The sequence below is a fragment of the Balearica regulorum genome, chromosome 6 (assembly GCF_011004875.1).
Source record: "Balearica regulorum gibbericeps isolate bBalReg1 chromosome 6, bBalReg1.pri, whole genome shotgun sequence".
In the NCBI taxonomy this organism is placed as follows: Eukaryota; Metazoa; Chordata; class Aves; order Gruiformes; family Gruidae; genus Balearica; species Balearica regulorum.
The window spans coordinates 29991834-30012062 of NC_046189.1; the positions used below are offsets into that span (position 1 = coordinate 29991834).

A 20229-nucleotide genomic window follows, 5' to 3' on the forward strand; every position below is an offset into this window, starting at 1 on the left:
ATGGCCAAGAATTCCAGAGAGCTCCAAGTCCACTTAAATAGCTCAACTTTTTTCCTCCCTGCTTCAGCATATAAAACCCCTGTCTCTTCACACTTGGGAGACTCAATATCAATTTGTTCTACTGTCAAGACGGGTCAACGTGTTTGCCTGTTAAGTCTCGCAGGTCCTACATTTCTTCAACAGGTCCGTATTGCTTTCCCAGTAGCAACACTGAAGGGCTCACTCACCTCCTTGTGGGAATCCTTATGCGCTTCCAGTGTTTTCATAATGGTCAACTCCGCGTAGTTCTTAAACCTTGCTGGCTGGTTCCGTAAGATCTCTCTCAGGACTCGCAGTGCCAGGGCTCTTATTGAATGCTGTGTCAAGAGAAGTCAACATTAGAAAAAAGTCACTTCTCAAAATCGTAGTTTGAAGTAAATTTTCATGGCTCCCTACGCCACCAGGAAGCTTATATTGCTCTACCAGCTCCAGTGGAGTGAGCAGTGTAATCAATATAACTAAAACTCAGAATTGGTCTCCTTGGTTGCTTTTACACAAAAATTCACATAAATTTACTACTGTCACAGATACAAGAAAGAATCAGAATGACTCTTCTTTGTTAAATTCCTTTACTTCCTACTAAATTCCATACTTTTGGCAACAAAGTACAAATTTGTACTCAAAGCACCACATCTGCATTACATGAATCTACAAAGAAGGTCAGATCATATTTGCTTTGCCCTTCCCTCTTTTGCTTAGCTTTGCGGATATCAAACTGGGCTCCATCCATGCAACAATGCTGTTTCTCATGTACTAATGCTGTAAAATTGACTCTCTTCCTGTAACTCCTATGGAAATTACTTTCAAGAACAGTCAGTCATTGTAGTCAATGCTGACCTATGTGTTAATCTTTTATATCAAAAGATCATTAGCAGAAGGGATTTATAACACCTGCTTCAATTTCATAACTGTTACATTAAGTTTTTGGCCTGTGGCCACTCCAAATACATTCTATCATTTCAGTAGAGAAATACTTACTTTATTCTACACTCAGCCTTTAAAGAATGTCCTTCACTACTCACCTGCAAAATTCATGCAGTAGCACAATTTACATGTACTGAAAGCCACCATATGTTCTGATACATGTGTTATGATGCTATGATTAAATATGTAGGACTAGAGCAGCTCATGCTTATACTATGAACAATGACTGAGCAAATAGCCACCTACACTGCTTCAGAATTAAAATTTCTGAGAGCAGGCTATATACTTTACAAGGAGTATAAGAAATACAATGAATTTTGAATCAGATGAAACAAAAAAAGAACTGTAAAGTGCTTTGGTCCTTTGAAGCCTAAATATTCTAACATTCAGATGGAGCATGGCTCTGATGTGAGGGCGCAGCAGGGTGCGGAGCCTTTGCCAAATATCATTGTGCTGAAAGCTGAACAAATAGCCCCAAGTGGAAAAAGTAAAAGTGTAGCCTGTAAATTACCACTTTGATCAACTATTAAATATAAAGATGTGATAACAATACAGCTTTTTTTTTTTTTTTAATATCTCAAAAAAAGATCCCCTATAAAAGCAGTTTGTTCTTGATGACATTTTTGCAAGAGAGAGACCCATCCCATGAGATCTAGTAGCCTGAATCTTTAAACCACACAGAGGAAAAAAAGAATTAATCTATTCTAGGGTGCCTTTATTCTTCTTTTTTGGGGAATGGATATGATATTGTTAAGAGCTTGTAACTTCATCCTAACTCGAAAGGGAACAACTTTTGAAGTCTTGATAATTTTTGTACTAGATTAGAAGATAACTTCTTTTCTGATTCTACTTATCTAGTTGTTATTTTCTGATTCCTGATTATTTGTTACTAACACTCTAGAGAGAGGGTGAAAAACTGGGATACTTCAGAGCCATTTAAAACTCATCACTGGACACGCTGAAAACGAAAGCAGAGTTGGCAACCTTCAAAAGAACAAATGAACAGTGCAGCATCACTGTACAGATGCTGTACAAATGCAGCAGGTTTCATTTAAACTAGTGTGGGAACTATCACCCTAGATGAAGCAATGTACAGGAGAGTTAAGACAAAAGTCTACATCTCACATCTTTGTCTCCAAGTGTTTCCAGCAGCAAGAGCAGAATGGTTTTGAAATGTTCCTCCCAAACTCCGAGATTATCTTCCCTTGTGATCTTTAGCAGTTCCAGGAGAGCTCCTTTCCGCTCCTCCACCCGCTCGTTGTGGTTGGAGAGCTCTTTCAGAAGATCAGCCACCAAATCTGAATGGTCAATGGGTACTTCTAGGACAAATGGCAGCAAATCATTTGGGGAAATAGGGAAAATGATCAAAGATGCCAAGATTACTAACCCTTTACAGAACAAAGTGCACGTAACAAGGGAGCCCTCAAAAATGCATCAAATTCCAGGTGGCCTCAGTCAAGTAGGCAAAAGAATCCAACTAGCCCACAATTTCACCTGAGTTCATAACACAGCACATGAATCTGCACATGGCTTCTAATGAACCAGGAAGAGATGACGATTGAATTTCATCCAGTTACAATAATTACTTCTATAAGATGAGAACTGCTGCAGTTTTTCCCAGAGACACACACCCAAAACCAGTGATCACATGTATGACCTTTAGATCAAAGTACAGTGAGTCAGTGTACTGCAAAAGAATAAAGCTAAGGTGTAGCATCACTTAAACGAAGTGAAACGCTCAGTGACAACGAGCTATTGAGATGTTTCGGTCAAAGAGTGGAAGCTGCCCAAAATAGTGTCCCTACAGGTGCATTTAGATGCTTAAGGGACTGGTTTGAGGGAAACTCTAGGCAAACAAAAATTAAAACTGCAGTATAACATTTTCTCAATAGCTACAGATCAGGTTCTGCTGGTACATGGGAACACGGAGTATTTCATACCAGTCCCTGACTCAGATGCAAGGCAATAGACGCCATATGCGCGGGCAGGTGTGTATCTGAGAGCACTACCCATACACAGATATACCAGAAAGAGCAAGCTGCCTGCAGTTTTAGGAGATATGCTGATACAAACCATCTCGAAGCTGATCCATGTCATCATCAAACACTGCTTCCTTCAGGGCAGTCTTGTCATAAGTGTTAATTGTGTCAGCATAAGGATAGGGGTTATATTCTCGAGCACGTGGCCCTGAAAAGGTGCGGGGAGGCTGAGTGTTAAGTAGGGAGGTTTTGTTATCTAGAGCCATCCTTCCGCCTTCCACAATGTCACTGCTTCCACGGACATCACTGGTAGGCACAGCGAGGCCACTGTCTCGAGACACCTAGGGGATCAAACAGAGAGAAAGGACATGAGACTACTCAAATTCTGTGGAAGATACAGCTTTTTCTGGAGTTCACCCACCAACATGAAGAGGCATGGAATCATTTACACGTACATAATACTTGAGTAAAACTTAGATTACCACCTCTTTCCCTTATAGAACTACAACTGTTCTAAAAATGTCTCATCATCATAGGGAAAAAGCTGTGCTAACGTTCCTAAATCTAAATTAATATTGCTAAAACTGCACAAGCTGGCAAAGTCTGGAACAGGACCAATCTGCTAAGAAAGAGAAAGGAAGTAAAAGCAACATCCCGCTCATGAAACTTCACAACCCACTGACAGAGGAGATTGGATGATGTTTAGCAAGGTAACATAAAATGAACAATAGAAGCTTCCCCCAAAAAAATCTTGGACCAGGATTTTTTAGCTTTGAAGGCTAACTTAATCTCCTAACATAAACTTGTTTGTCCAGATAGGAAGCAACACTATCATAGACTATCTCAAGATGAAAGGGACCCATAAGGATCACTGTTTAAGAGTCCCATAAATTTTGAAGTCCATGTATTTAATTAAAGCAAATGGCATCTCAAATGGTAGGTAATTCTGTAACCATTCATGCAGCATAAGGTACCATGCGAGTCGTGCACTCAGAGTGTTTATGGGTCCTTCCTATATATGAAGTAACGAGCCTGTGAGGAAAACCATCCATGCATTTTAGGACCTAACATTTCCTATTACAGACCTGACTACACGCACTCCACGAAAAAGCTGTGATTGAGCCATGCAGAGCCTGAGGAACACTAGCACTCTCTCCTTCATACATGAGACTCCCACAGAAACCCAGTGAGCACATTTCACAGGAGGCTAGAGTTCACAGGGAGCAAAAGACTACAGTAGTGGGACCCCATATTTAGGTATAAGAAGTTAGCAACCAATAAGCCAAAGACACTTGCAAGAATACAGCAGGAATAACTGGATTTTGTACACTAACAACCTAAAGACAGGTTTGAACACAATGTTTTAAAACGTCACCTATGTGGGGACATTAATCAATCGAATACTTACAATGTCACAGTCTTTCTTTCCATCACGTTTGATTGGCTCATTCAGGTCCTCTTGACTACGGAAACTAAATTTTTCAATCGCTTCTGTGACTCCACGAAGAGAGCTGTAGATTTCATCAGAATTTAGGTTCTCCGTGTCATAATCCAGCATACTAAAGACCAAACGTATATGAAATGTTACATATGAATTTGGAATACACTTTTGACTGTTAACAAAAACAATGCTAAGTCAGAGACAGATGATTTGGCATACCCTTTCTAACAGTGACTTGTAACAAAACATGGATGGAATCAAAACAGACTTCGGGTCTGAGTCTCCCCTCGAACAGGGCTAAATCTAGGAGAAGCTCCACTGAAACCACTGGCATTACATCGCTGTAATTGAGGGGAAAGCAGGTCCACAGTTTGTTCCATCGCACAACAGTGAGTGTGCTAGCTGCTGTAAACAAAAAAAACCCCTTTTCCCAGCATGGTAATGGTGTTAATTAAATAAGGAAAAGAAAGAAAAATCAATCACTATGAGAACTTGAAGGGTTGTGACAGCTGGTGGAAGTGAAATCAATGAAATTTAAGTTTCATAATATATCAAATATATTCTGTCAATGAATTCAAATGACACAGACATAAATGGAAAGGAAAATGTATCTTGACATAAACCTTAGTCTAACATGTCCCATTTTCATTTATAAAGTAGTAGAAACCAAAACTACTTGCACAATGCCTTGATAAAAGATGCATTTCAGTACTAAGCCTAAGTTTGGGAATTCTCTCACTCAAATCTGATGCTTTCTTGCAGCCTGTCTGTTCCTCAGAAATTCCTCAGCAGCATAAAGCCACACAAGTTTTGGGATTCCTTGAGGAGTCATTAAAAATTAAGTTCCATGACAAAAATGCCTGGCATGCAAGGACAGACGATATGAAAAGATGTGGCTAAGAAGAGAAGCTCCTACAAGCTTGGAGAAAATGAAAAGGCATTATTAGCAGGGCTTTCCTCTATCTAGGAGAAGTCAAGTTTGCATGACAATCAGTTTTCCACTGAGAATAATTTCTTTGGGGGAGTCTCGGATCTTAGTAGAGCCAGAAGCAAATAAACCAAAGGAATTTGAGACATTTACATCTAGTTTGTCAATAAATTGCAAGAAGTGGCTCCCTACAGGGGTGAATTACTATTTCTTAACAGCTGGGGAAGGGTGACAGGATGGGCTTGGAGGAGGAGGGCTGAACAAAGAGTTGTGTTTCTTTCCCACAGAAGAAAGATTCACTGTGAGGTGGGCGGGGAAAAAAAAATCCCTCCTGAATCCTGGCTACACAGCGATTATTTTCAATAGAACTAAAAGTAGTATCTTAAATATCTAGAACCACTACTTTTTTTTTCCCCTGGAAGAAATTCAGGAACTTCACACAGAGGGCAAGATTGGTGCTGCACGATTCCTTTAGGATTAACACACTGAAAATAGCCATAATCCCTGGCTCCCAAGCAACACACTCGATCACACAGGCATCAGCACCATCTATTCTGGCAAAGAAATCAAAGAAAAACTCCCCAACTTTGAACAGTGTCTGTCAGGCCAGGAAGAAAGAGAAACTGCTTAAAGAACAGAACAAGACCAGGAAACAAAAGCTGTTTATAAACCTACAGCAGTCAAAGTATTTAAGGCTTTTCGAACAGCTGAATGACACTAATGCACTGTGACAGCTTTCCAGACAAAAGTGAAGGCAGGTTTTAGATTCTTTGTAAGTCTCAGGCATGGATAGGACAACCTTTGTTTCATATGATTGTGGAAATGTTAATTTTGAGCTCAAGCATGTTTAATTCACAGTTCTTAAATATTGTAAGGGGAACCCCTTAAATGAGCAATGAAACTGCCATTCGAGATGTATACATGTGACTGTCCCCGTGTACTCACACCAAGAGATGACATGACTTACCAAAGGTCACACAATGAAATCCATGGCAAAAAATGAGAAAAATCACAGATATACTGACACTAAATCTTCTGCTAAAATCATCACTTCTTTCCTCAGGGATTAATTTTGCCCTTCACTGCTACCAAAGAATAGATCCAAGTACAGACTCTGCAATGCTAAAGGACTCAGGCAATTTCTCAACAAAGAGCCACCGATCTGATGCATTTTTCAAAGCAAAAACCACATTTTAATAAAAACCTAAAGAATCCAGTGATTTCGTATGTCAAGAGTAAGCCTGTGTAGGAGATCATATTATGGCTGTGTTCTACATGAACGGAAGCTCAACACGTGAACACACACATCTATCAACAGTATGTGTGCTGGAATACTTCACAGACAACACAATGGGGGGAATAAAAAAATAAAATGGAACTACACCCACCTTTCAGGAAAAAAAAAAAAAGCACAAAAGGAAAAAAGTTGACCCATGCAGAAAACTAGAGGAAAGTCACAGGATGAGTAAGAAGTGAGTAGAGATGAGCAGTGTTTAGGGATGTCACAACATTATTTTCCATCTTCTGCTGCACTAAAAACAATGCAGCTCTCTACAAGTTTATCAAGACACAATTTGGCAGTTTTCCAGTCTTACATAAAACACATTTTACTTCCATAAACTATTATTCAGTTTCCAATCCAAACTACATGTAAGTAATCAACAGTTTAGCATCCTCAAGCAGTACACAGTAACCCACTTTCAGGTTCTGGGCTGGAATATGCATCGAATTATTCCAAATCTTGGTGTCAGCTAATGAAAGGAGGAAAAGAATTCTCAACTAGTTTACCTCCAAAAATCAATATGGATCTCTTCCACAGGTATCTCAGTGTCCTAGAAGAGTCAGAACGTTGATTTAAAGTTTTAATTCTGCAGGTATTTATAGAGGTATGGACTATGGGATTCTATTTTCTCTCTCAGACACCACAGATTCACAGATTTTAAGCCCCCTTCTTTAAACAGTTTTTCGTTAGGAACTTCTTGCTTCAAGGAAAGATTGTATGTAGTCCTTTCTCAGGTAATAGGTGTATTTAAGTCAGGAGAAACCACATCTACAGAAAGCCCGTTGTCAGGATATAAACTTAAAAAAAAAATCCAAGGAATTTAACATAGATGTCTGACAAATTAGATTTGTATTCAGAAGGCAGTTTTGATTAAAACCAGTATACAGCTTTAGTCCAGTATCCTGATTAAAGATCTGTATGCAGATTGGAACAAAACATGAGGGCACAGGAGGAGGAAGAGATGGTCAAAATTAGTGATCAATAACCTCTAAATCTTTTGGTAAGGCGTAGCCAAGTTGGAAGACCTTGCCTGTACTATCGTAACGCTACCAGTGCCTGCTGAAGGTGCTCAGCAACTGTGTTCTGCGTTGGAAACCAACTGTGAAACATGTATCAGTTCAGGAAACCTGGCAGGGAGGAAGAATCTGGAAAAATCCACTTTTTTTTTCCCCCACTTGCATGCCACATCTTCCCCAAGCAGTGAGCAAGCGGCTGCCTGCCACCTTTGCTCTCTGAAAGCTATCATCATCTCTTTACCTTTTCCAACCAAAGCCTCTGCAAATCATTTCCCACATTTGAACAAATCCCACAGTGTGAAAGGTAAATAATACTGTGACACCTCAGACAAGTTGGTTTAACAGGTAGCTTGTTACCTGGGAGAGTAAGAGCGTCTGAAAGTCTTGTGGGAAGGAGCAGTGGGGATGGAGTTAGGCTGAGAAAGGGGAGGGGGGTGCTTCGACAGCCCATCTGCACTCCAACCCCAGAACCGACTGCCGTGATCAGAGGAGAAACAAAAGAGAGAAAAAACAGAGAAAGGAGAGGGAGAAAAAAAAAAGAAACTATAATCTGAGTGGCTTAGTGCTGTCATGCTTCCTTGGAGAGAGAGAAAAAAATTAATAGAAACAAAATTAAGAATACTCCATTGAGCCCCATAAGTCATTGTTTTGGCCTTTAGTATTCATTTCCACTTTTATTCCTAACAATTATATGGTTCACAGAAAAATAGTCCCTGCTTGTAGTAATCAGAAAATTTTACAAATTAATATAGTCTCTATAAACAACTCTTAATGCTCTGAGTAATTCCTGACCACACATCTATATTCAAACTCTAAGCAGGTATTCGCGAGCAACAGGATTTCCCCGGAAGAAAGGAAATTTGGAATTGATGGGGTTTTGTTTGGTTTTTTTTTTTTAAATCACACACCCAGAAGGTAGCTGGTCGACTTTGGCTCCTGGCATCTCTATGAGAGCCTGCAATCGGGTCCTACGCAATCAGCAAACCTTTGCAGGGCTTAAGATCTGATCCTATTTCACTGGATTCAACCTGATCCCAAATATGCAGCAAGTGAAAGTCAGTCTAGAGTGTCAAAGTATCATGTAAACTGGGGACTTGGCCCAGGTCTCGGCAGACAAACCTGGAAAGACTGGATGAAACCAGTCTCTAAGTTGATTCAGATTGCTCCTCAAACTTCCACAAACCCTTCCCGGTTACTGTTTGATCCCGCACTTATGGGTCAAGGCATCCACTCCTGCGCCAATTTGTCTAAGCTTTGCTTTTGTTCTCTTCCCTTGATGGTATACAGATTTTCAAAATCATATTCTAAATGAGAATATAGATGCTTGAGCTGGTGGAGTATTCAGGACACCACTTTGTTTCTATTAAGTTTAAATACACTGTCTCAAAGTCACATTTGGGTAAACACAAGTGCAAGATCAGAAGTGGCAAACAAGCCAAGAATTGCTCCAGTGCAAACAGCAGCAAAGCCAGTTGAAAACTCTGTCTGAACACTCGTTAACCAGCAATCAAAACCCATAGCTATTGCATGTAACTATTACGGAAATACACCAGACACCCAAGACCGCTGATCGGAAGTCTCGCAGCTCAGGTCTCACCTACCTGCAAACAGGCCACCAAACAATGCAGACTTGTCCTCACTGAGTAAGGTGGGTGGCTTATTTTAATTCTTTTTCCATGCCCTGCCTTGCTCAACTTGATACTGAAACCGTCAAATTTTATTTTTAATGGCATATTCTATTGTCAGAGAAAAAACAAGCACATAAACTTACATAGCCAAATAAAGTTGTTAGCCTCTAATTTATTTAATTATCTATTCCTCTATAGATCTTTGAAGGACTAAATTTGTTGGGTTTTTTTAATAATTGGAACTACACACAAGTTTCTGAGCTTCTAATAAGGGCAAAAATAGTAGGGCAAACCTATTCATTTGATATCGCTTCAAATATTCCTACAGAATTCCAGGTGAAAATTTCACAACCTGAATGTAACATTTAAGTTTACGGAAGTTCATTTGCCAGTCAGAATGGTATTCTTACAAATGAGGACTTCACAACGTAGTATTTTCCTTCTTGTCATACTACATTAGGTACTAAATCTCAAAAGACTGTTGAACACAAACTCAAGCCATTCATCTGAGCAGAGCCCAGGAAACATTCTTTCCCCTCAGTCAGAAGTCTGTTTGGTTTTGGTTTTTTTTCCTATTATTGTCAGTCTTTCCAAGTGCCCTCCCCTACTTTTCTTCAGAAAGCACCTCTTTCCTCCATAACTCCTCTCCCCAAAACCTAAAACTGTGTCGATAAAAAAAAAAAAAGCAGGTACAAACACAGAAGTAATACAGATGCAGTGGATATGTTTGAGTGATCATGAAGCAGAACTGGATGGAGCAAATGAAAGCAGGAGAAGGAAGGACTCTGCCCTGAAAGCACCTTCGGAAAGTTACCCTTCTGAAGACACTAACATCAGGGGATACTTAAGCAGATATCATCTGGATAGGCAAATCAGCTGTTTCCATCAGCAAAATCCAGTTCAACCAAAACATTCAAAATCTATCCAGAAAGCTCAAATACATGTACACACAAATACACACACACACAAAAAAGATCAGTCATCTGGAATTCAGCTGTGATGGCAACAATATAAGAGAAGTAATGTGACCTAAGGGCAATGGTATACATACTATAGAAAGTCAGTATCAGTGAAGCCTTGCTGATTGAGGATATTGTCCACAAACCATTAGTAATATGGGAAAGCAGCTATGCTTAGTAGCATTTTTATATTGTCACAGGACTCCAAGTATCCTTTCTACACATATCCCAGCCCCCAAACCATACACATCTCCAGATATGATTCCTCCAATCTGTGCATCAAGAAAAAATTCAAAGGAAAGTCTAATCTTCAAAACCAAAGTCGGCGTTAAGAACTGGAGAGAATCCTTCAACTGACTGCACTCAGGCTGCCTGTAAAAGACATCGGCACGGACAAGGTAAGCAGGGCCCGCACACGGAGCGCCCCAGGAAGCGACGGGCAAACACAACCTCAGCACAACCCTTTGGCAATAGGTATCGTAAAAATGTAAAGTCAAGCCAAATTTCAGACAAGGGCTACACAGAGAAACTGTGGGAGTCTTTATCCTTCTACACTGCTATCAGAGTGACTCGGGCATGCTCATTTTCCAAGTTTATAGAGAGAAAAGTGACATTTTACACCACTGATGAATAGCAAATGACAAGCATTTGTAATGGAAACATGACACAGAAGCATCTATACCAACAAATGCAATACTGCAGCGTACCCTACTTCCCATTATTTGTTAGCACATCTTCCAAAGCCTTTTTTCTGAAAGCAGGACGACAACACGTACTCTTCAGAAACAGAGCTAATTTCTCCCTTGTTCTGCAAGTCGGGACTATACTCAAAAACTGTGCTACACAAGACATTTTCAAGAAGGATGCAGTCCAGCAGAACATCAGAAACTACTGCCACTGATTTGCAGTACTTGCCACCGCCTTTTCTGCAAATGGTAAAAATCTGCGGTTACTGTTACCGCTCAGAGGTCACTCACCAAAAAAAGTAGAACTCCCCTGAATATTTTAAAGAGCTTTTACAGCAGCTTCCATGTTCACCTATCATTGAAGAGTAACATCGCTCTTGAATAACCACATCCAGCCAAGAAACAGGACACACTTCTTGAAAAGACTCCTAAGTTTTTTGGATCAACATCTCCAAGAAAACTGAAGGAATGATTGTTTTCTAAAGGAAATTCCTAGACCACTGCATCGGTGGCAGTTTTGGTCTTGACAACTTAATGGCAGAATGCTCTGAATGACATGCCTTCTCTAACTATTCCTTGAGAACATATTGCATGGGAAAAAAACCCTCTGGTTCCTAAACCCAAAATGCTAGAAAACAACAGCAACAACAAAGCATGAAGTGTACACTGAATGCTTTAATCAACATTTTGATACATGCATCCTGACATCAAAAGGTGAGAAGAATGCAAAGACAAACTGAAAAGCAGTGAGTGAAGTGGCAAAACAAGTTGTGTCCCAATGGCAAAACCCAAAAAGCATGGAAAAGTCATGGATTTATAAAAATAGGTGCCACATGCAGGTGTGGCCAAAGCCACAATGTAACAGCAGAGAGACATATCTCAGTTTATAATTCCCCATGACAGAAATCAGCAGGGCAACAATGCTCAAACTAGTCAAAAAGGAAGCAACATAGTTGGAACCGTTCCCCTGAAATTCTACCGCTTAATTTCTTAATGTAACCTTTGTTGAAAAAACTTGTAATAGGCAACTTGACCTTGGCTTGCAACCTCTCAGTCTAGTTTTGGATTACAGCAGATTTAGGGGTCACAAAGATGTATTTAGATATCCAAAATTTTCTCAGGAAGCCCCATGTGCTCCTCGTATGCTGCTGGAATTAGCGTAACTACTCATTAAGGCTAAAAGCCTGTGTTTTTCCTGACACATGGGAACTCCCATGTCTAAGCATCCCTCCAGACAGGGTTTAGCAAGTCACAACAGGGCTGATCAATAGATTTCAGGGTAAATTACTATACTGGACTATGAACTGCAGTCTTCACCCAACATGTTTCCTCTTCTGTCTCTTTGCTGACAAAGGGAAGTGACCTCCTATAGAGAGGCAGGCAGGCAGACAAGAACAGCAGCTTTTAAGCTTTCCCAGCATGAAACAAAGTCTGTCTAGGTAACAACCTAATACTTTCCTCCAATATTTCTATGGCCCCAGAGCATACTGTTTAAATTCCTATCTCCTCTGCTCTAAGTTTTTATGGTGCAAAACACACGCATTCCCAATATCCAAGAGTCCATGTTTGCTCAATAAAAGGTTTTGGAGTGAACCAATATATTCTAGGGTAGCATCTACAGCTTCGGAAAAACACCTGGTTGCAACAGAACTGCTGCCCAAAGGATCAGGCCACCATTCTGCTGGTGAGCAGCCAGGAGGGTGATTTGCGAGGTATTCAACACTGAAACACAGTCACCACCTCTGCTTGTTCTGCATCCTCACAAAGCAGAAGAGGGGAACGGGAGATTCAGTACTTCTCTCAGCAGCACAAGCACTGTGCTACAGTTAGATGAATTACTGATCACAAAGGTACACCTAAAAAATAGACACAATCTCAAACCCTTGACCTGAAAGTCACCATATACTTTGTGATATTTGCAACCTCAACAAGACCTCTTTCTAATGCTGCCATTTAATATTGCCTTTACTGAACTCACAAATGTGATTCTGGAGAAGGCCTAGTTATAGAAGAAAATTAATATTATAAGAAGAGACATTAAGATTACACAGGTAACATGAGGACTGGAACACTGAAGTCAATCACCAACCATGTATTATCGTGTTCAAACCTTGTTCCTTTGGAACAATCTACTGTAAACTTTTGGTCTTGTTTTTGCTTTCAAAGTGAGTCATATTCTGCAAATGCACACTCAGTGTTGAAATCCTTTACTATTTTGCAAGTGGTTTAATTAGCCTGCTACATTACCTTGGAGACAGTCCACCATGGGAACAGTTGGTAGGTGAAGTTAATGGGCTGGTTCTGCTGCTGGAGTGCCGGGAAGGAGTTCGACCAAGGGTATTGCTGGGGGAACCCTGGCACAGACGTAGAAAACAGAGATTAACAATGCGTTGCAATGCACAGGCAGAAGTACGCAACAACAACAGGTCCAAATATTGCCTTTGTTTGCACTAGACAAGCTTAGTACAGTTTTGGTTCTAGCTCTTGACCTAAAAATCTGCAGCCATGATTCACGCAGTCATTAATATGTTCTTGAAGGTACAGCTCTGAGAATAAAGAAAGCACATATACTCTTTTCTACAATGCACAGAACCTGCAATTTTAACTGTGCAACACATGCAGCCTGCAAATATTGCCAGAAAAATGGTTTATCAATCCACCAGGTTACTCAGCTTCTCAGATACTATTTTCCAGGCTCCAAAGTATGCAGACCATTACACTGGCAATTTAGCGATTTAATTATGCAGCTATTTTCCACATTGTCTAAAGCATTCTGACTGTGCTTGTTACGAGCATAAGTAAGCAATCTAACTTATCATTTTTCCACTGGCCTGCACAATCATTTATACCATAGCAAAATAAGTAGAAATTGCTCCCAATTCTGACTGTCTTTGCGCAAGGTCGACAGTACTAGAGAATCCAATCTGTTTGCCTGGAAGCCTAATGCTGCAGTTCCACCTCACACAAAAGTCTACTTGTCCATATGGAAGTGCAAAGATAGGAAGGTGCAAATGCCAGCAAGTTTCACGAGATTTCCACATGAAAAAGACAAAAAATACCCTAAATCCTTGCTGCTCTGCAGGGGGAAAAGAAGTTTAGAAGCACACCTAAATAATCTAACAACATATTCCTACAGAGAAATAAAAATATGTAAGAGCTTCATGTAAAACTAAAACAATGTAATAGGTGTAGACTGAGGAGACCTCGTAGGTCACATCAAAGATCCTGCAAGCTTCTTAGTAGACAATATATCTGTTATTAAACTGCTTTCAATAGTAGCGGTAAGCCCAGAAAAAATATACGTTATCAGGATCTCTGTTTTAGCCAAAAGTTCATTATTGGCAGGATTTCCAAAAGCACCGACTTGAAAGCACAAACCCCACCAACTTTCATGAGTGTCTCAGTAATATATTGATTTTTTTTTTTTTTTTTAATCTGTACGGGTTAAGACTATGTTAAATTTAAAAATAACCCGATTTTTTTTTTGGTTAATGGTCCCTATAACAGCAACATCAAACAGAAGCCTCTGTTGCCATATTGCTAAAGAAATTCATGCTACTGAACATCTGTAACAGCTTATCAATGAGCTGCTGTCTTTGGGGCTCTGCTGTTTGCAAGGATAAGGGCCTCTCACCACACTGGTGTTACTGGAGTTCTTGAGATGGTTGTGCAGAAGCTTGGTAGCACCATCCTGGAATGTTTTTGGCAAGGCACCAAGTAACATGGTAAACTCGGGAGTGTTCAATTCAAAGAGAGAAATCAGGACTATTTGTGCTGCCTAAAAAGAAGAAAGAAAAGACCATCAGTTTTTATTCTTCAAAAAAAGTATGCATTCTGTTGGTAAAAATTCTTACAGTATATTATGTGCATTTCATTCAAAAAGAAGATTCCCATACTAGACAAATTTTTTACATATTCCTTCCTCTGTTTTCCCACCTCTCCTTCTAAGTCTCACCACTGAGGCTGTTTAAGCAACAGAAGACTCCATCTCAAGGGGATAATCTACTGGGATGGTGAGAACCAGCTTTCTCTCATCCACGGACAGGCTAAATCCCACCAGATTCCCCAAATTTAATAAGTGAAACCAGGGTACCACTGAAACAATTGAGAATTTTACCATTAATTTCACTGGACAGGGTTTGCCCTATCTGCCTGGAAGAATAGCTGCCAGAACAGGATCTCCACTAACTCCATTTACACAGATACAGCTCTGCGTATCCTGCACTAAGACAATGGAATCAAGTGGGAATGGAAGCAGAATAAATCAGAGTGCAGATCTGCAAGAGTAATTAATATCACATGTTCCTAACTAGACTTCCCCAGCAGCATACAACCCACATGGATTGTACCAATTCTGGTTGGGTTCCCCCCACCCGCGTCTTTGCCTTGAAAATATACAAAAATAAAAAAACATTAAAAGAACAATAAACACGAAGCAATGATGAAGGACCTCTGATGATCTGCAGCACCACCTTCTCCAGCGGGTGTGTAGCCATTGACACGTCAACCTCCAAAATACACGTGGATAACAAAGCAGTGGCTTAGGCTCACAAAGCAAGAAGCAAAGCTATGCATGCCCTTATTTTGGAAGGGCATACAAACAGGCTTAGGAAGAGCAGACACTTATGTTTGACCCCTTCAGGAACTTTCTAAAACTAAAATGAAAAATAACTTTAAAGAGGGTAAAATATAATTCACTGCTGTGGCAATAACTGTACATTCATTGTTCTCATCAATTCAACGAAGGAGTTTTTATTAAGTAATGTGTTTGTAAAGTTGGAATAATTAAGTGTATCTGCAGTTCCCTGTGAAGTGGAATCCTTCAGCAGATGATAAACTTGGTCACACAAAAACCCTTTCATAGTGGAGGGGAATCAAAGTACCTCATTGTTTCAGTGTGCAAAATGCAATTCAAGCTATACAGTTCCTTCTGTTCATTAGGCCCAATTTGCAGTAACACAGCTTTGTATATAAAAACATTTTCCATCCATGAAAGTTTGGTAACATCTTTTTCTTATGGCCAAAGAAACTGAGGCACACAACACTCAATGGGCTTCCAAGGACTGCTGTGAACAACAGGTCTTCAGACTCTTCATTCCAGATGGATCATGCTGCCTCCTACCAAAACTTTCACTGACTTGAACGGAAGCAACACCATGTCTTCATTCACTTCACACTAAGGATCTAAGGATGAAAGAAGTGGGGAAATAGTGTTCCCCATGGCTGTCTTAACTCCATACTCTACTCTCCTCTGACCTGAAGCTTCGGGCAACTCTGCCATGAAGCCTGCCTGGTATCCAACAAGGTCATGTATTTCTGTCCATTTTGATCCAAGAGCTTTTAAGTTTTCACCAGCATAGTATCTTCTGTAATAAAAATATTACTGCAAACAAGAGATCTCAGAACAACAATTGCATGTTGAACTAAACGCAAAATGACAAGTCATACCAAAGTACATTCCCATTTGTGAATGGCATGCATCATATCCCGGGTGGTTAGCAAGTGGACATGCAGATCTTCTGTGTCAGAACAAACAGATGGCATATTCATTGAGACTAAAAACCCAGAAAAATTGATCAAGAAGGTTTCCTAGGCTGAGAGATTGCTCAGACTATAATATCTGGAGATATCAAGTGGTACGTCAGTAGGTGCCAAGGTACAGTGAGGTGGGAAAGGATTTAAGATACCTTTGTCCCACTATCTCCCATCGATGGGTTAGAAATAAGGTCATCCTTGGAGACTTCCTACATAAACAGGGCAAAACAGGTGCGAGAGCAGACACACTCTACAATGTGAGATTCTGGAAGCACCTTTCTTGTGTGCTAGAGAGGTCTAAGATGCATCTCACAGATCTGAGTAAAGTCTTCATCAAAGCTCCACAAGGGACTTTGATCCTGTGGCTTCACTTCGAAGCAGAGAGTTATCTAATCGGCACAGTTTAACCCTGACACACTAACACTGATAGCACAGACATTGTGCTACAGGAGTATCTGAGGGAAGTCACTGAAATTTTGTTCCACTTTTTTGTTTTGGCTTTAATGAAAACAGGACTGTGTCCACTCTCCCTCTTTGCACAAAATACAGCTTGTCTTTAGGAGCGTCTGCCAGTGTTCTGCGTACCCAGTGCTCTTCGGTGGCTTTGCTGTTGCCTGCAAATAGGTTCTTGGGCTTTGAATGAACTGCTGAACAGTCACTCACAATGCTTGCAATCTTATGTGGCCTGAAAGAAAGCAGACCTGTAGTCTACGGTTTTTGAAATAAAGCTAAGTACTACTGCAGCCTGGGAGCACTGCTCCAGTAAAGCTCTCAAAAGCAACACTAGAGCTACGTGGGTCAACCTTGGCTGTGTTCTTTTTAAATAGTCCTCAGCCATCCAACTACACTTCTAGGTTTACTTCAGGCAAAAGCCATGATTTCCTACTTAAGATTTAACACACAAAGGTCTTGGTCCTTGTTACCATAGAAGTCAAGAACACTGTTACCACTGACCTCAAGAACTAGAAGGTCTGTGCTAGCTTGAAATCACATTTATAACATGCTCCAAGTTTCACACTTGCAATACTTCTCAGTTCTAATGTAGTTAATTTTATTTCAGTAATGAAGAGCATCAGGAACAGCATTTCTACACCTAACAGTTAGATCTGGGCACATTTGATAAGCCTCTAAGTTTCATTTATCTAGTCAAAGGACATCTCTGTGTCTAGATAACGTTTCTAAGAGTTTTAAATCTGTGGATTTCAGCTTGTGACAAACCAGAGGACATTTTCATAATCTCAGAATCACTGGTCTTTTCTGAAAATCTTGGCCCTTGTTTCAAGAGATTACTCAAGGAGTAGATAAATTTAAAACAACAATAAAAAACTTATTTCACAACAAACAATGTACATTCTCCATGCAACACTTGTGCTTGATGATATGAAGACAGAGTAATATCTGAATTTTCCCTTGCCTTTGTGTCCCTGTACCATTAGTGTGGAACACTAATCCATCTCCTTTCGCTGACATATAACATAGACCCTACAGATTATCTAATCATAATGAAGCAGTTCTCTGCTGGCTTGAGCTGGAGAAACTCCAGTGACTTCAGAGCCTGAGTATGCTAGTGAGGGGGTCTGGCTCCATGTCAGGTTCTTGAATCATTTGCAAAGGATCACTTATGTAACTTCATTATTTTCTTTATAACAATGCAGCGAGGGATCAGGTTCCACAAGCTGGTAGCAGCTCCCAAAGTTTCACGCTTAGGTCAATGCAATTCATGCTGTTCAAGAGAGTCAGCTGCTAAAGGGACACACAAATGCTTTCGCAGATTTTGGTTTTTGTTTTCACCTAGACAGCGGGTGTTGGACAGATTTATCAAAATCTGTAGCCTCTGCAACTTGGTTGACTTACATTAAAGTCTCTGTGAAATGGCTTGGGCTCATTAAGCAATAGCATCAAGGCTGACTGGAAAAATCCATTGATTTTAGAGAGGAAATGTGGTCAGTGACCTAAGCTTAACACAAGTGCTTTATGATTGCTGCTGTCACTGGTCCAATAGACCAAGCAGAATAAGCAGCTACTTGCCTGAGCTATATAAAAGCAGTTTTCAAGCTACTCAAACTTCTGTTGGTGATGGGCTCACAACACTGGCAGCCCCATAAAAGGAGAGGGCCTCATTCCCTGATTGCTTACAAGGGACTACAACAGCAGAGTTAACAGAAAAGCACACCAAAGCAAAAAATTACTTCAGACAGACACGCTTTTTTTCAGGCTCCCAGTCAAGGTCTCTTTACACAGCTAGACAGTTGAGCTGAGACTGCAAACATGATTAGTGTGATTAGTGCACACGGCTTTCAGTCTACCTGTTTACATTTCTCTTCCAAGTTTCCTTCACCGGGCCCTGAGGAAGCTGTAGTTGTCCTAGCTGGCAATTCCTCACCCACCCAACTATGCATAGTCTGGGTTTGACAAACAGGGAAGTTGATATTATTTAGAGAAAGCATAGATTTCAACTAAATTATCTTAACAGTACACATGATATCTTTTTGCAGAAGAGTTTTAATAAGTTGCTTAATTTCAAGAAACAAAAAAGCATTATTATTTGATTTAACCAGAAGAGCATTCCTTTCAGCAGAGGGCAGCACTGACACAAAATTAAATTCAGCCACAACTCAGACTTACAGACATCTCTTAGTCCTACACCACTTTGCTTTGGCAACCTCCTGATGGCCTCCATAACCACTCGAAAACCTCTGCTGAAGTGCAGAGCCTAGGTAGTGCTGCACTGAAATGGCACTTGCATGTGGCCAGCCAGGAGTAGGGGAATAGGTTCCTCCATCTGTCCGCACCGATCCTCACAGACATCTCTAAGTTCAGAGGAAGCAGTTAAGAACTTGCAAACTTCTGACTCCAGTTCGGGCATCAGTCTGATAGACCATTACTGTCTACAAATGCCTTTTATCATGTGATTTGTTTGGGCAAGATCCACACTACCATCTTCTCACTTCGGACAAACATAATCATACTCTGTATGTATCATTCATTTCACCATCCAGTCTAAGTTTTAATAACTTAAGGCACACTAGAACGGAGAAGCGCACTCTCTCATGTCACTTTGAATTATACTAAACTGCAGATCAAATACAGATCCACTGAGATCGAGAGGCAGCAGTGACACATTAGGCAGCTCGTATTAGCACACACTGACATAGGGCAACACAATTCTCCGATGAACATAGCTTGTGTTTAATTAATTAATTCACATCTACTGAGAGTGTTTGCAGGCTCTAAACAAGCGTTATTTAAGTGTACTTTCCAGCAGACAATTAAGTGTTAGCTGGCACTAAGCTAACAAACTATCTACCAAACCAAACCTCCTGCTTGTTCCTTTTTCAGGTCTAGGATCAGATGAATACGGACACCCACATTACTGATATGATAACATGAAGCGCAACGGTTTCATCAGTTTGTACATAATCTAAGCATGTTCGCTTGAGCACAAGTTTTTAAAACACACAGGTTTCCCAAAAGACTTCTATTAGAATATGATGCTTACATCTACATCCTGAAAAGGAAGAATTTAACAGATTTAAATACAGAATTCATGTACATATTAAACTCACATTGCTATTGTGTTTTATACAGCACCAAATATACCATGAAAGGCTTTTATAAGTCATGGATGGTTGCACTGCATGTGCCGAAGGCATCTCAAACAAGTGCCAGCAAAAACTATGCAGCACTGAATCACCACATATTTGGATTACTGTTCTATAACGGATTACAACTCCTTACGGGTGCTGCTGTTTTGTGACTTGAGCGCAGCAAAGATCATGGCAAAAATGTTCATTATTTCTGGAGAGCTAGAT

The 20229-nt window shown here is 40.3% G+C and overlaps 1 protein-coding gene across 3 annotated transcripts in view; it reads right to left on the reverse strand.

Moving 5' to 3' along the window:
• The window catches only part of CLASP1 (cytoplasmic linker associated protein 1), a 183983-nt gene that overhangs the window by 19496 nt on the left and 144258 nt on the right, over positions 1–20229 (reverse strand). The window contains exons 31-37 of one of the 3 annotated variants that reach the window (XM_075757029.1): positions 14517–14660; positions 13130–13236; positions 7967–8083; positions 4351–4501; positions 3037–3283; positions 2089–2282; positions 228–356 (exon numbers count right to left, since the gene is read on the reverse strand). In XM_075757029.1, coding sequence (XP_075613144.1) covers positions 228–356; positions 2089–2282; positions 3037–3283; positions 4351–4501; positions 7967–8083; positions 13130–13236; positions 14517–14660 — 1089 coding nt within the window. The remainder of the gene's footprint in view (positions 1–227; positions 357–2088; positions 2283–3036; positions 3284–4350; positions 4502–7966; positions 8084–13129; positions 13237–14516; positions 14661–20229) is intronic. The other 2 variants (XM_075757030.1, XM_075757031.1) reach the window with 2 other exon arrangements.